This window comes from Brachyhypopomus gauderio, chromosome 5 (genome assembly GCF_052324685.1).
Source record: "Brachyhypopomus gauderio isolate BG-103 chromosome 5, BGAUD_0.2, whole genome shotgun sequence".
NCBI lineage: Eukaryota > Metazoa > Chordata > Actinopteri > Gymnotiformes > Hypopomidae > Brachyhypopomus > Brachyhypopomus gauderio.
In genome coordinates this window covers 4702050-4717262 of record NC_135215.1, presented here as the reverse complement: position 1 = coordinate 4717262, position 15213 = coordinate 4702050, and the positions used below count along the sequence as shown (strand labels likewise).

Genomic DNA, 15213 nt, shown 5'->3' with positions numbered 1-15213 from the left:
TTAGTTTCCATTTTAGTTTTTTTTCCATAAGGAAATAACTAAAGTAAATCTGATTTTGTAATAAATATGTCCAGAAATGAATTATTATTTGAAATGCCTGATGACCTGCAGGTTAACTAAGCTGGCTCAAACATGAAAACTCTGGTGATGCTTACAACCCAGTGAATCTGCACAAGGAAATAAAAACATTCATATTTTTAAAAATGTAAGCAAAATATAAATCAATTTAAAACAGTACCTGAACTTTGATCTGCAACACTAACATTCAATTATATGCAGACAATTTCACTAGAACACACAAAATACTCTATACTGATTTTTGACTGATGCCATTTTTCAACAATACAGCACACCCACACATACAGGAATGGAAACTGCATGTGAAACATACAGAAATTATTTACCATTGTACTTCTTAAATAAATTAATACAAATACACAAAACACCCCTTAAAACTGACTTAGTAAAAGACCAAATATGTCATTTCAAATATACCTATAAAGGGGTTTTAGCTCTAATGTGGTTTGCATCGTGACTTCAAGTTTGCTAGCTCCTATTTGAATCCTCATAAATTTACCATTAAATCAGCTCTAATATAAATTAAGCACAAGCTACAAGGATATTTCCCCTACCAAACCTGTACTGCAGAAACAGTAACGTCATCTAATCTCCATCAGAGAGTATTTTAGCCCATGGGCAACAAAGGCATAGTAGCATTATACAGGTCATGACTATCTGATGAATCATTACGGAAAAAAAGATTACCCTATTATTATTGTGCTATTATTTTTAATGCAATTTTATCAAGGTCTGCATGAGCATACTTTTCATTTATTAGATCAACCATTTGCAGGGCCCCTAAAAACCAAGGCCCTGCAGAACTGCATGATGGGTAGAACCCACCAACACAGCCAGCTGTGGTCATTCACATAGAATGTGGCCTCCACTAACTGTCACACAAGAACTCAGTGACAGAGGGTGTTTGGAATGACTTCCTACAAAACACCGACACTTCTCATCACAAACTGGAAATGCGTTTCGCGTCATTTTACAAATTCAATTACGAGTGTTCATCAGGAAGCTTTCGAAAATTGGATCTGCATCAAAACCTCAAGAAAATTTCTCAATCTTTAAAAATATTTTTAAATAAAAAGAGTATTAATCTCATGACAAATGTGCTTTAAATCATATGTTTAAATCATGTGTAGATGTGTAAATCCTGTTTGCTTTGTCTCTGGATAAGAAGTGTGTGTTAACAGAACCTCATTTAAGTAATAAGCTAAATATATTCACATAATGAATCATTTTCTTTATTCATTCTTTATCTTATTGCACATCTAATTCGATTTCTAAATCTATTTACAAACTACTTTAATTCAGCAGGTAATTGAATAACGTCTGATCAGAGCGAAAAGACCTTTTCTACAAAGTGTCCAAATCTCACGGAACACAAAGTAACATGTTCTCCCTGATAAGCATGTTTCCTGATAAGGCTACGCATTGTATACGCCAGTGGTTCCCAAACTTTTTCTGCCGTGCCCCCCTTTAGTAGATGAGAATATTTTTGCGCCCCCCCCATTGACTAGGGATGCACCGATTCACGTTTTTCACTTCCGATACCCATTCATATCTATCTGAGGCTTGGTATCGGCCGATACTGATCCGATACCGATCTGATAAAACAGTGCTGAATCGACTTAAAACATTTTTTTTTTTTAAACACAGACATACTGAATTACAAGTTTATTGAAAACTCTGCACCAGTATAGCACACTTAAACACACATAAAAACATGTAAAAACAGCACAACTTGCATTTGTTCAGTCAGGGCAATTATGAATATAACATTGAATGTTAAATACCAAAGAACCTGAAACAGACAAAAACAATAGGTTCACATCTTTGGTCAAACATGAAAAAAATAAACTGCAAGAAACCTTTGAAATGGTTCAAGAATTCTAAATATCATTTAAAATAAATAAGGAGATGAAATAAGAGAAACAGCAATACCTATGCGGCTAGTTTGCTAGCGTTGACATCACGCAGAGCACAAAGCATGTAACGGCCAGAAATATGTGTACTGTCTCTTTAAGGGAGCGAGTTGAGCGCGCGTATGGAATATTGTTGTTATTTAGCTTTCTGCCGTAGAAAACCACTGCTCTTTATTTTATCTTTATTTTATTTCTGTAAGTAACGCATTCAATGAGCTTTGGACAACTCACCAGTTCATGTATGAACAGTCAAGTAATGATGGAGCCCAGGTTTATTTTGGTCAACCAGCACATAAACGGACTAAGTGGAATAGTACCAGCGCGAGTACGAGTGAGTGATTCACCTCTTCTCTGCTTCGTGTTTCACTCGCCTGTTAACTGTCCAAGTTTTCTGTCCGTGTCGGAGTGTAACTCCGAAAAGCGTTACAAGCATAGAATTAGACTGAATAGATCTGTTTTAATGGATCGGTCACATTGTCACTGATACCAGATATAGAATTTTTTAAGATATTAATATCGGAATCGGTGCATCCCTAATATTGACACATGTGCACGTTTTACTTTCAAGCTCCGCGCCCCCCCTGCAATAGCTCCGCGCCCCACCTAGGGGGCGCGCCCCCCACTTTGGGAACCACTGGTATACGCCAAAAGGATGTGCATTCTTCTGTTACCGTAAACCTCTCTGATGCACGAGAGAACATCTTACACAATAGGAAAATATTCAATTCTAACACAAGGAATACAAGGGTGTCACCATTATGGTGTCAGCATTGTGTAACAACTGTACACAGTCACCTTTTAATTTCTCTCACTTGTGGCATTATAATCAGCTAATGCACCGACACTCCTGTCAAAACAGCAACGTGACACGCCTGAGGATTCTATGATTACTAGCGGCCCACCTGAGTAATTGAGCCGGAGTGGATAATTTTGCTGCGAGACAATAGGCTTTAGGTAACAGCAATACGTTTTTCATTCTCTTTCTCATGGTAACTCGCCCACAAGACTGCAGGCTTGCTTTACAGTTCGGTGTAATTCGATTTGACCAAACCAGTGTGGCTGCACAGCACACAGCCATGTGCAGCCTCCCTCTCTGAGAACAAAGCCGACATGATCAGACTCTTCAGCTGAGATATGGCAGTAGCTCTGTGTGTTCTGGAAGGTCTGCTCTGATGCAGGCCACCATGTCCAACACATTCAGTCATCACTGCAAGGCCCCGTCCACAGACAGCTGACACACACACGCACGCACACACACCTCATGTGCCCATTTTAACAGCTACATGTGAAGGCATATAAAAAGGCAGCACTTTTATGCACACTTACAACCATTTGCCATAATCTCTGCAAGTTTTCTTTTACTTTTTTTTTTTTTTTGGGGGGGGGGGGGGGGGGGGGGACGGGGACTGTGAATTTTAAAAGGAAGTGTCACGTCATACAAATGACACTAGAGCTCGACAGTTATAGTTACATAGTTCTCTCAGCCATGGTTTGATGGCCATTACCCTGTGTCAACTTTGAGCACAAAGAGTGGAAGCAGTGGCTGCCAGGGACATGATGGGGGGTAGTCAGAATCTGCAGTGACTTTTGCAAATAATAAGCTTCAAAAGGTTATTGATGAAAATGCCAAATGAACCCTTGTACAAGACAACAGATGCCACTTCAATGGCACGCTGCACGCCTTTCTAAGACAAAAAAGCAAAAGGAAGTTCTGGTAACCAAGCAAAATAGTCCAAAGCAGTTCTATACAAAAATAAAGGAATTATGGCTCAACTGCAAAGCTGTTAGCAATGAGCTATAGCCCATAGTTCTCAAAACAGCATCTGACCAAAAAAAGCAACAACTGAAAGGGTCTTAGCTCCCACTTCTGTGATGGATCAGGCATCCATCTATCTGTCTGTATTCCTGGCCAGGCAGCTTGTGGATAAGACTGAAGAAAAGGTCTTAAATGTAACATCAATGATTGCCTCAATAATCCACTATTCTCTGATTAATCTATGATGAATTCTGGCATATATTTATATAAAATGTGTGCATGTATATGTCTGTAGGTGGCATGTAATTCAGCTCAACTAACAAAAATAGTTGAATATTACTCATTACTCTACTAAGGTGCAGAGCCTTGTTTAGACAAAATTTCATAACAAAAGAGTCTCTTCATGCACACAAATCAAACGTAGTCAAATTTTTCATGGAGGTGTTCCAAGAGTTCCAACTGCTAAAGCCTTATCAGAACTAAACTGTGAATAAACAGACTTGAGGGGGCCTTTCTCAAACAAACGCAGGCAACAGGACTCCATTACAGTCTTGTTTATATGTAACAGGCCTCCAAACGCTTCAAGCAAGAGTCATTCCTATGCAACTAGAACCTACAGCATGTGCCTCCTGGGAGGCGTCGGCTACCAGCAGTGACCCCTGCCAGAAAAGCTACGTACAACATTGCCACAAACAATTTCTGCGAAGGCATTCTTCTTCCCGTGGGCTCAGCAAGACTGCTGTCCATCACCTGCTCCCCTATTACACATATCCCCACCAACATACAACTTCACCAACAGAACACATCAGGAAGATAGAACTAAATGTTCTCTCAATCGGTCTCCATAATAGCCCTGCTCCTCAGGGTTCTGGGGATCCCAGTGTATCCCCCCCACCCCCCAAATTCCCAGTGTACCCCCCCCCCCCCCCCCCAATTCCCTTTTATTTATTCTTCCTTATGATTACTGGGCATTATTTCACATTTACTTCACATTGATATTAAGTTGTATTGCTATTAAGTGCATGTCATGCTATTAACTGAAACCCTCAGCATTACTAAACACAATAAAGGTAACCTTGGAATATCTGAAATACAGTGCAGTGCACTTTTTACGACTCCGTAAATAAATATAAACAATTGCACATTTGGACTGTCCTCCTAGTCCTGTTTAGAAGGACTGTACGGCATGAGGATGCTGCTTATTCTGTTACTGTACGCGACTCATTCCATGTTGTTTCCATGTGTTATGTTTCTAATTTCATGGAAGAGAACCATTACTGCTGCCTTATGGTGGACAGGCCTGCCTTTAAATAAAAGCCAAATAAGGTTGGGAACAACTGTCAGGTTGCTGCACAAGCAGTACACCCCGAAAAGCTGTTGCTCTTACATTTTATGAGTTTTATCTCATCAATCTTATTTGTACAGAGGGGTGCATTTTTTCACCTTAAATGTCAGAGTAACGATATGAAAAGATCTCAAAATCTAGTCTACTGCTAGAGTAGTTCTGTACTGGTGCATCTCTTGCTCAAATAGTAAAGCTGCCTACTGATCATTATTAGTTTTAGTTTCTCCACATTAAGCTTTCGATAGCAGTATTTGTGCACAACACTGCACTTAAAAAAGCTTTAAAAGGAAATGTCACTTGGTATACAATACATTTAATAAAATAGCTTTCATCATAGGGAACAAGCTTTCATTATAGACCACATAAACTTCAGAGTCTGAATGTTATGATTCCATTAGGGTGAGCTAGACAAACAGTAAGCATAAAAAGTGCATAGCAAACAAAGTGAAGGTTCAGCTTCACAGTTAGCCTAATCTATGAGTGCACACGCAGCAGAAGAATTAACAACAATGTCCACAGACAGACAGACACTACGAAAAGACAATATACAGTAACATTTAAGTCACTTGGAGACACACACAAACGACATTTGTAAGGAAGGAAGGCTTTCATGGAACAGAACTGTGCCTAGAGGCAAGTGACCTAAAATTATATTTTAAAACATTAGGATACTGCTGGTAGTAGGCCAACTACTGACGTACACGACAAGCCCACTGCTATTAGAATCAAAATATGAGCCAATAAGCCCTGTTGTCATTTCACTGATGGAGGGACCCAGTCGTATCTAGTACTACAGTAGCCGTTAGCCATCTGGTTAGCTAAACAAGCGATGGGCGGGGCTAGCTGGCTAAGCTAGCGCGCTAGCTCTTAGAACAAGTTATCAAAAGGACTCAAAGACTCATAGAAATCACAACACACCGATGATGACTTGTCAGCCAACACTCACACACCCTTGAGGGTAGTACGTGTGCGGCTCTGCCCAACACTGCGAGCACAAGCCGGTGAACTGTCGCTGCCAGATGTTAAAGCTAGCCAAGCTAGCTCGGTCAAACTGCCGTGGGGTTCTGTTGATAGCTGGGCAAAGTTGAGGATGGCAGGAGAGGCGCTAAACTACCACGGTAGCGGGTCCGGGCACCACGTCAACCACACAGGTCCGAGAAAACGCCACATTTACACACCCACACGCCAGGAATACGTCCTGGGGAGGAGGCGAGACGAAGCTAACGGGACTTAAAAGTGAACTGGCCGAGCAACATGACTGTTGTGGAGGCGGCAAACAGGCTAGTTAGCTTAGCCGGAGAGGTCTGCTGGCTAACGGAGCCAGACGCTAACCGACACAGCCGCCCTCAGGAGTGAGGCCTGCACTAGTCCCGGCACAGCCCGACATACTCTCCTACAAGACTTTGGAGGGGAAACAAAAACGAGAGCAGAATATATAAATATATATATTTATATTATAAATAAAAACAAAACAGAGGATCAAATAGATAATGAGAAGGAGGTCTGTTGGGGTTTGGTTTAAAAGAAACATTCACACAAAGTGCACAGCAAACTTTTGGCATTCCCGCGGCTAGCTGGCTGGCTAGCTGTGCGGCGTTTGGCGGTGTGTGTGCTAGCTAGCCTAGCTTTAGGGATACTCACCCTGTCTAAATCTGTTCTTCTTAAAGATCTATTCACGGGAGCTGAGACGTGGTTGTTTGAGAAATCTTTATGATTTCCGAAGGTTTAGGAAACAGGGGGGCTTGGATTGCTTAGGGAAATATTTCTCCGCTCTTAGGTGGAAAATATTAAGCCTTCCTAATAGCCTCTATGATCATGCATAGCAGCTGCACCTTCACACCACCATCTTATATGAAATGGGGAGGGAGTGAGGGAGGGTGAGAACGTCAAGTAAAAACTCAGAGCGCATGCGTACATTTATTGGTTTGTGGATAATGTAGTTAATGCCTCCGTAATCACTCATGCAATTAATGGCCAAAATGTATTTTTGGTACGATAGAAAGTTTATACATACATTTATCAATTAGTCTTGATTAATTAATTAAGAGTCTTGAGTTAATCAATTTAAGTGATTTCTATAGACTGGCTATTTTTTGTAGTAATAACATAGAACATCAAACGGAGAACGCCGTATATGTATAATAATATAAGCAGCTTAAACAATTTTAATGAAAAATAAAAAATTGTAGATGGATCATATTTTTCTTCATTTCACCAAGGTTATTGTCCTTCAGAGTACAATATTATCCCAAGGGTGTGTCTGTGGTATAGTGTGATTCTATACTATCAGACAAAATTCTAGTTAATTAGAGGTTAGGTCATATCTTACTTCTTAGCAGAATGTTGTGGAAGTCCACAGTGAAATGAGACAGTAGGAGTAATATGTTAAAAATATGCACATGTCCTCTATACAGTCAGTCACCTTTGAGGTACAGATTTAAGCTTTTCAAATTTTATTTTGTGATATTTTTAATAGTTCTCCTTTTTAATTCAAAGGGATAATATTTATCAATATCAGAATTTAAAATCAAAATAAGTAACAACGACATTCTGAAATGTAAAACAGAAAATATGTGTACAATGTTATGTATAATGTTATGTGCTACAAACATTAAACAGCAGATGGAGACATAGTCAAACTATTAGGCGCATAAATTGTGTGACGTTTACTAGACAGTAAAAAAGCTATTTACTTGAATTGCCGAAGTAGGTTATGGGAAAAAAAGGTTTATTAAAAAAATGGAGTAGTTGCAAAATAAAACATTTTATTTATATTTTATCTAGCCACTTTTTAAATAATTTATGCTAAGTTCAAATATGTTTTTTTCTTTTCTTTTTATCAACTAAAGCTATTAACTTTTATTTAATGCAAACATTTACAGCTTGTAAAATCACATCCTCCAGCGCCAATGTGAAGGAAAAATTACACTTGAGTATTCAATAAAGGACAAGATTCAGCCATGTCTAAGGCAACTTCCTTCAGGATGATGCTTTTGTCTGCAACCTGAAGAATTGACTTAAGACTAGACCAAAATAACTTTTTCTTGTGTTCATCCTTTGGCCACTCCAGATAGGTTTGTTTCCTTAGCAAAGTTCTCAGCTTCATGAACTTCTTGGGCAGAGAGTCAGTTGGAATGGGCTCCAGTAGAATAAAGACCAACGAGTCCTCGTTCACACTAATGGCTCTGTGTTGAGCAAAGAAGAGCTCATACTTGCACCATTCACTCTGAACAAAGCTATTTGAAAGAACAAACAGGGTTTTGTAGCTACCTTCCACGCAGCTAATAATGTTGTCCATGATCCACTGGCCAGGTACAAAGTCTCGTTCGTGAATGCAGATGGACAAACCCGAGCCCTCTAAACTAGGCACTAGCTGGGAGTCCACCCAGGCTGAGTCATGCTGACTGTACGAAATGAATGCATGGTAACGGAAGGAGGCATCCATCAATCGGTCTGTCTTCTTCCTGCTATGTCTTTTCACCCTTATCCATACCCAAAGCATTTTCATGTACCAGATGCCATCAAAGGCATAAAATATGATGCCGAAAACAACTGCAATGACGACAATTACTGGGAGAGCCACTGCTGCCTGGAGTCCTGGTATACAGGAGAACTCACTCTGCTGGAATCTCCTCATATACATTCCTGCTTGCGATGGCGGAGTACTGCATGTATAAGCTAAAGGCCAATCAGGGAGAAGGGACTTGTTCAACACTGTGACAAACCAAAAAGAGTCACAGTTGCAGACAAATGGATTGTTGCCTGCTCTCAGTGTCTCCAGGCCGGTGAAGCCCTTCAGCTCTTCCTGACCGATGGACGTAATTGCATTCTGGTCAACATAGAGCGTCTGCAGTGCAGGTGCGTGGATGTCGAAAGGAATGAATTGTATGCTGTTAAAGCTTAGGTAGAGGTGAGTAAGTTTGGGGAACAGTGAGAGGACATCTCGAGAGATGGCACTTATGCCTGTTTTGGAGAGGTCAATCTTCTGGAAATGAGGAGAAAGGTAGTCAAACACAGTGTTGCCCAAATTGTTGTGACTAAGATCAAGTTCAGTCAGGTGAGATGGCCAGGAGCATTCCTGCCCAATGTAAATGGAGTTGAAACTTAAATCAAGGGATGTTAAGACCTTCATTTCATGAGTCTTTTTAGAAATAAAAGCCAGGTCATAAAAACGATTGTGGCTCAGTGAGAGATGCCTCAAAGAAGGAAACACACCTTCATATGAGCAGTAATACCACCAGAATCCTTTATCATCTAAGAGATTGTTTGACAGGTCCAAAATTTGTAGTGATGGTATAACTGAAATTAATTTGCAAGGAAGGATATTCATTCCAGTGCCAGAGAACTTCAAATATGTCAGCTGAGAAATGAGATCCATGCTCATGTTGATTGTAGGATACTTGTACTGATAGTGATTTACTCCATCAAAAACAACAGCTCGTAAATTGGTTGTGTGGTTCTGACTGGGGAACTGAAATCCATAAGGAGTGTCTTCATTGTAAGTTATGTTTCGAAAAACAACTTCCTCAAAAGAGGATTTCCAGATATTTTGAATTAGTTTGACCATGACGGAGCTATTTATCCAAGTGTCCACAACACTTAGGTTACTAAGGATACGGAGCTCTTTAAAGATTTCAAAAGGATCACTTGAAATTGTACATTTATCTGGGAAGAGCTTGTATAGCTTGACTTTCTTTGTATGCGCTTGGTCAAGGTCCATTATAATTTTTGTGAATATCTCAAAGCTTTCACAAAATGTTACTCTCAGAGCCACTTCCTGTAATGACTTCAGCTGGGCAAAAGATCCATTTTCATATTTTTGCAAATCAGAACCACATCCAAAACTGAACTGTTTTAAACTTGTATTCTGAAGAGGTGCTAAATCCTTAATGTTGACTGAAGATGCCTTTGAACTTCCTATTGCGAAGGTGGTGAGATGTGCTAAGTTCCTAACAAAGTCTGGAAGGGCATAGCTATCATAATGATTACAGGAGAGGTCTAGGATCCTAAGCTGTGGCAAAGGTAAATATGGAATGATTGTCAGATGGTTATAGGAGATGTTGAGAACTTTGAGTTGTGAGTTATTATAAAAGGCATCATGAGAGATGAATTGAAGGCCACAGTGAGTGATCTTCAAAGAACAGAGGTGGCTTAGACTACACAAATCTCTTTGGACAATACTGGAAATATTGTTATGGGATATGTCTAAGTATTCTGTGCCATCTGGTAAGTCTGATGGTATCCCAGTCAGGTTATGGTTGGATAGGTCCTTTGAATTTTCCTTCATAGAGGAACAAAGCTGAACTTTTCGTTCTTCATTGACTGAAAAAGTGGGTCGGAACATAAAAAGAAAAAGTAATGAAACTGTAATCATCCATAAATTGGTTGCCATACTGTGGAAAAAACAAGAATGACAGTAGTTTGCATCTGAAAAATGTAATAAATCTTAACATTTTCTATAAAAGTTAGAATAGAATAGAATAGAATCATTTATTTTTTACAGTGCATAAATGTCTTCAGTTACTCATGGCATTAAAGAACAAGGTCAAAATGAGATCAATAATGAGCTTTAGGATGTACATATTTTTGAATTAGCATAATTAAAAACTGCATTGTTGTATAGTTCACACTGCAAAGTAAGTAACTGCAATGTACTTTAGTAACCTAAGATATGTAGAGATATTAAAAACTGCAGTGCAGAAAAAATGACGTTTCAAACAGGGGTCCTTCTCTGTTCAAAACGTTCTGTGTCTCTGGAAATTTTGTGTAATTCAAAACTATTTATCAAAACATTTATATTTTATTTTACATATACTTTAAAATAATAAATGTGTTCTAAAATAACCATTTACCTTAGTGCTTTTTGAAGGGTCTGAAAACAAAGTTAATCACTATAACGAGCTACAGAGAAGTTGTTTCTTCTTTCCTTACGCTCCGTGATTGAAAGCTTCTTTTCTCATAAGCTCATGTCAACTACAATTGCAAACGAGCCGTACTGCATCTTCCCATTTTTGAAAATGTGAGCATTTGTGTTTGTGTATAAGTGTGTGAAATCAGGAAGTTCTCAACCAACATTTAAAACCTTCTCTTCATGATGTAGCACAACGGAAACCATGACCATGTGTATAAAACCACACACAAATGGAATCTACAGATTTACATACAGTTTTGTTTTCTCAAAAAATAGGATATATGAATATGTTTTTAAAACCATCAAAAGGAACAATACATAGATGTGACAACGGGAGAATCATTTTTACTTTTAAAAACATTTGACAAAGTTTTTAGTTAAAGTGAGAAGTTACAAAACAAGGAATTTCCAGTATTACACTGAGCAGGAATGGTCCGTGATGCAGATAAACTGTAATGTGTAACTGTAATGTGATACATTCGAAATTATTGTAAGCTCATATATCAATGATATACAAAATATACTTGATTTAGTTTCTATTCTTATGATGTATAATTTAGTGCTTTCAGACTTTTTCCAGGTTTTTAATGAATCCACCTGCAGCAAAGACAAACATAAAATAATTTAATAATCAAAAACATTACAGCATTGTTAAATTAAGAATGAAATTAGCATATTTAGACTAGCCTAAACAGAATCTCAAATTAAATGGTTTAATTAGCAACATTTGAATGTATGACAATGTACTATGCATATGAAATATTTTGTTGATATTATGCTGATGCGTGTGCGGTAGAGACGTTGACCCACTGGGGGAGTGTGACAGTCCCTTTAGTTGACACCTGTGGATGGAGACTTTACAGGAATACAGACCCAGACACCCAGAACAGTCTGATGGCTTAGTGCACCTTCGTGACTCCATGCCGCTGCAACCAGACTGTAATAAATAAGAGGACACGTGATGCAAACATCTAAAAATGCATCTAAAACTTATCATATTCAAAACGTTTTAATCAATCAAATATATAATATACAAAATAAATACAGAGTTGATGTTAGTTATGCATTGAATCAATTGTTGCTTTTTATTTAATCATACTTTCTCAAATTTGCAGAACAATCCTTACCACGTCGGAGTTGAATTGACCATATTGCTCACTGTGGACATCATTACAAAGTCCTGAGCCATCACCTTCAAAATCATCAGTATTGATCCTATAAAACGTCCGTCCGCTAGCTTTAAAATCACTCAGCACGTGTTCTAACTGATCCAAGCTGTGCCCTGTCTGCCTCCGTCTCAGCAGTACGAAGCTTCCTCCGTGCTCCCTGGGCGTCTCATCTCCAGAACCTCGCCTCGTCCTGACTCTCTGCTCCAGGCTGAGAGATACTTGCATCAGGAGCAGGAGAAGAACACTGCGGTGTTTCATTCTTGGATTTTTATAAACCTCTGCACTTCAGACTTTTGCTCAGATCCTGGCAAATGTAGCAGAGCTGTGTGAAGCAGCTACTTATACACGCGGGCCAGCACCACTCCTTCATGGCACTGGGATAAGCCCGAACGAAGTTCCAGTGTACTGAAAACAAAGGAAGCAGTTGCTTGATCAGAGTTATTAGTTACCACAAATAAATAAAGAAGTAGGGAATGGGAAAATGTTACAAAACATACAGCACACTTACACTGGATTAAAAAATAATTGAGGTTCATTTGAGAGCTGGGCATCAATATGTCTTCCATTATTTGCAATGCAATCAATGGTGCATTTCTTTTATGAATATGCCAAATACATGATTTTGTGTTGAGCCCTTGACTCGTGTATATTTGGTATCCAAGCATAGGGTTTTGGTCTTTAATCCATTGTCTAGTTGATAGAATGGGCAATGCTGATGGAGAATCCTAAGACACAGACATGAAAGATCCGTAACAGGTATGTTCACTCTAGCACATTCTTTAAGCCACTGACACAACAAGCAGGGATCAGAGATGTGATCTGACATCGTCATTCAAACAGTCCCATTCCCATGACCAGGAACATCAGAGGTAGACGTTTGGTGGAAAAAGACGAATAACACCAAACCTGTATTTCGAACAGAGCCAAAAGTCCAAAATAATGATGAACACAGTTCAGAAGGCTCACTCCCCAGTGACTTGCAGAACACCTCACTAAAACTGCACTCTGATACTGGATACTGGAATTCCAGGTTGAACTATTCTGGAGCTTTCTAGCTTGTCTATTTAAGGTATCTAGGGGATCTGCTGTGTGGTAGAACCCTTTCAAAGAGGTAATGTAAGGAACCACTCAGTTCTATCATACACTAGAGGATATCAAAAATATAACGCATATATAGTAGCACCATGGGCTGTGTGTCAAACAAATCAAGGTGCTTCATAAATTTGCACCTCATCAACAAACAATGAGAAGAAGAAGGCCCAGGCTTTGAAGTCAGTGTATGCAGCTTTTAGAGATTACATTAGACTAATTGGTTCTTCATTCCTCTTTTATAAAGAGTGACTGGGAAAACAATGATCTGCTGTTGCCAAGGGGACATGGAGGTAATATTTGAACAGGTGAGCAACGACATATTGAAGAACATTGTTTGCAGCAACATACCGCCTGTGATGGAAAACCTCCCTTGGACACATAGCCTACTGCAGCAGCTCCCAGACCGTTTCTGTCAGTCACCAGTCCCATAGAGATGATCTCTTAATGAGACACATGTGTCTGCCTCTCATCTTTTAAATGCCTGAATAAGACTACAAGCCTTTTTGTTTGGGTAGGATGTCCAGAGTCACAGCTGCATGCTCCACATCCTCAACGTTTTGTCCAAGCACATCACACATCGCTCCACGTGTCTCAGACCTCTACACTATGACTATGACACACCTCAGTTTCCTCTACACTATGACCGGAAATCTTTCTCTTATCCAAAAAGTGTATTATATTTGCAGAATAATGACAGCTCTGATTTATTATGAAGACATGCATTGTTTCAAAAGATCAATCAACCCTTTGATGAGCAACATTGGTCAAAATTGACCTGGCTGAGTTTTTATTTTCTATATGTTTGCAATAAATAAATTTAATAATTCAGCATTCAAGGTATTCCTCAATTAACTTGTTTTTGATCATCATATATCCTTAATTTCTTTTTTCCTTTGTTACTTTTTGAATAAAAACCCCTTTTTGTATCACTACCCTTCTAATGCAAATCATGGGTCTAAAAGGACCCGCATTCATTTTCTATGTTATTTCATGTGTGGCTGAGTCTTTCTATGGTATATCTTTAAAATTAATGAATCATTAATGATTTTCTATTCCAAGTATGCAGTAAACTTCTTGTTTATTGGTTATTCTTCATTCATTCTTATTTTCCTTTCTTTCTTTAGGAAGAAACACAGCTTTTGTATTTCTACATCAAGTTTACACACATGGGTCAGACATGACCCACATGCATTTACCATTTCATAGCTTAGCACAGCTCCCATCACACAAGTATTGCTTTTTCAATTGTTCTAATATTACTTTAGAAAATATTTGATGGGACAATTGTACATACTGTAATATTTGATTAGGTTTGATTAGGCCTGTGGTTCTCTGGTACAATATGGTGGGTGTCTCCATCCTCAATGCCTACACCAATTTCATGGTGGCTATTCATCAAGGAGCTGGACAAAGAGCTCGTCATGCCACATATGAAGAGGTACATGGAGGGCTCACCCAAACTCCAACAGCATGTGCTCGAGGCAGTGACAAGATGTGGGTTACAAAAACATACCACAGCCACCACCCATCCTCAAAAAGGAGGGCCAACGAAAGAGGAAGAGGTGCGCTCACTGCCCTCTTTCAAAGACAGAAAGGCCAGCCAACCCAGGCCCGAACCACATCAACTGGCTCCTCTATACATGGAAGAGCATCAAATCTACTCGGAGTCTCTCCCGGATGATCGTTGTTCTGTCGAATTTTCCTACCTTGTCGAATTTTCCTACCGTGTCCGAGGGCATCGCGTACTCGTAGATGTATCTCTGTAGAGTTTGTTTACCTTATGGAAACGTCATAATGTAGCGCAAATCAGCGTTTAAAAGGCAGGAGAATTTTTAAATTAAAAGTTTTATTTTGCGTATTCATGTATTGTTATTAATATTAATACAAGCAAATTGGATTGTTTACATCTTTGTATGAACATGTTTTTAGCCTGTGTGTCATTATAAACC

General features: G+C 39.1%; 2 protein-coding genes across 8 annotated transcripts in view; both read right to left on the bottom strand.

Moving 5' to 3' along the window:
* cnot4b (CCR4-NOT transcription complex, subunit 4b) overlaps nucleotides 1-6959 on the bottom strand; it is a 34018-nt gene extending 27059 nt beyond the window's left edge. For all 3 annotated transcript variants that reach the window (XM_077005072.1, XM_077005074.1, XM_077005073.1), the window contains exon 1: nucleotides 6734-6959. The gene's annotated coding sequence lies outside the window, so the exon portion shown is untranslated. The remainder of the gene's footprint in view (nucleotides 1-6733) is intronic.
* A 654-nt stretch (nucleotides 6960-7613) lies between these two features.
* LOC143514182 (toll-like receptor 1) lies at nucleotides 7614-15010 on the bottom strand. Of its 5 annotated transcripts, none has more exons than XM_077005066.1 (5): nucleotides 14971-15010; nucleotides 12131-12897; nucleotides 11814-11940; nucleotides 10945-11600; nucleotides 7614-10485 (listed from the first exon to the last, which is right to left on the bottom strand). In XM_077005066.1, exon 5 carries the CDS (start codon nucleotides 10482-10484, stop codon nucleotides 8016-8018), a length of 2469 nt encoding a protein of 822 aa, XP_076861181.1. In that variant the 5' UTR covers nucleotide 10485; nucleotides 10945-11600; nucleotides 11814-11940; nucleotides 12131-12897; nucleotides 14971-15010; the 3' UTR covers nucleotides 7614-8015. The 5 variants fall into 5 exon arrangements, with proteins under 5 accessions (XP_076861181.1, XP_076861183.1, XP_076861182.1 ...); XM_077005068.1 differs by having other exon boundaries at nucleotides 12131-12577; XM_077005067.1 differs by lacking the exon at nucleotides 14971-15010 and having other exon boundaries at nucleotides 12131-12577; nucleotides 12681-14118.
* Between the last annotated feature and the right edge of the window lie 203 nt (nucleotides 15011-15213).

Coding starts and splice junctions, on each gene's coding strand:
- LOC143514182 (XM_077005066.1), bottom strand. CDS start 10,484: ATGGCAACCAATTTATGGATGATTACAGTTTCATTACTTTTTCTTTTT.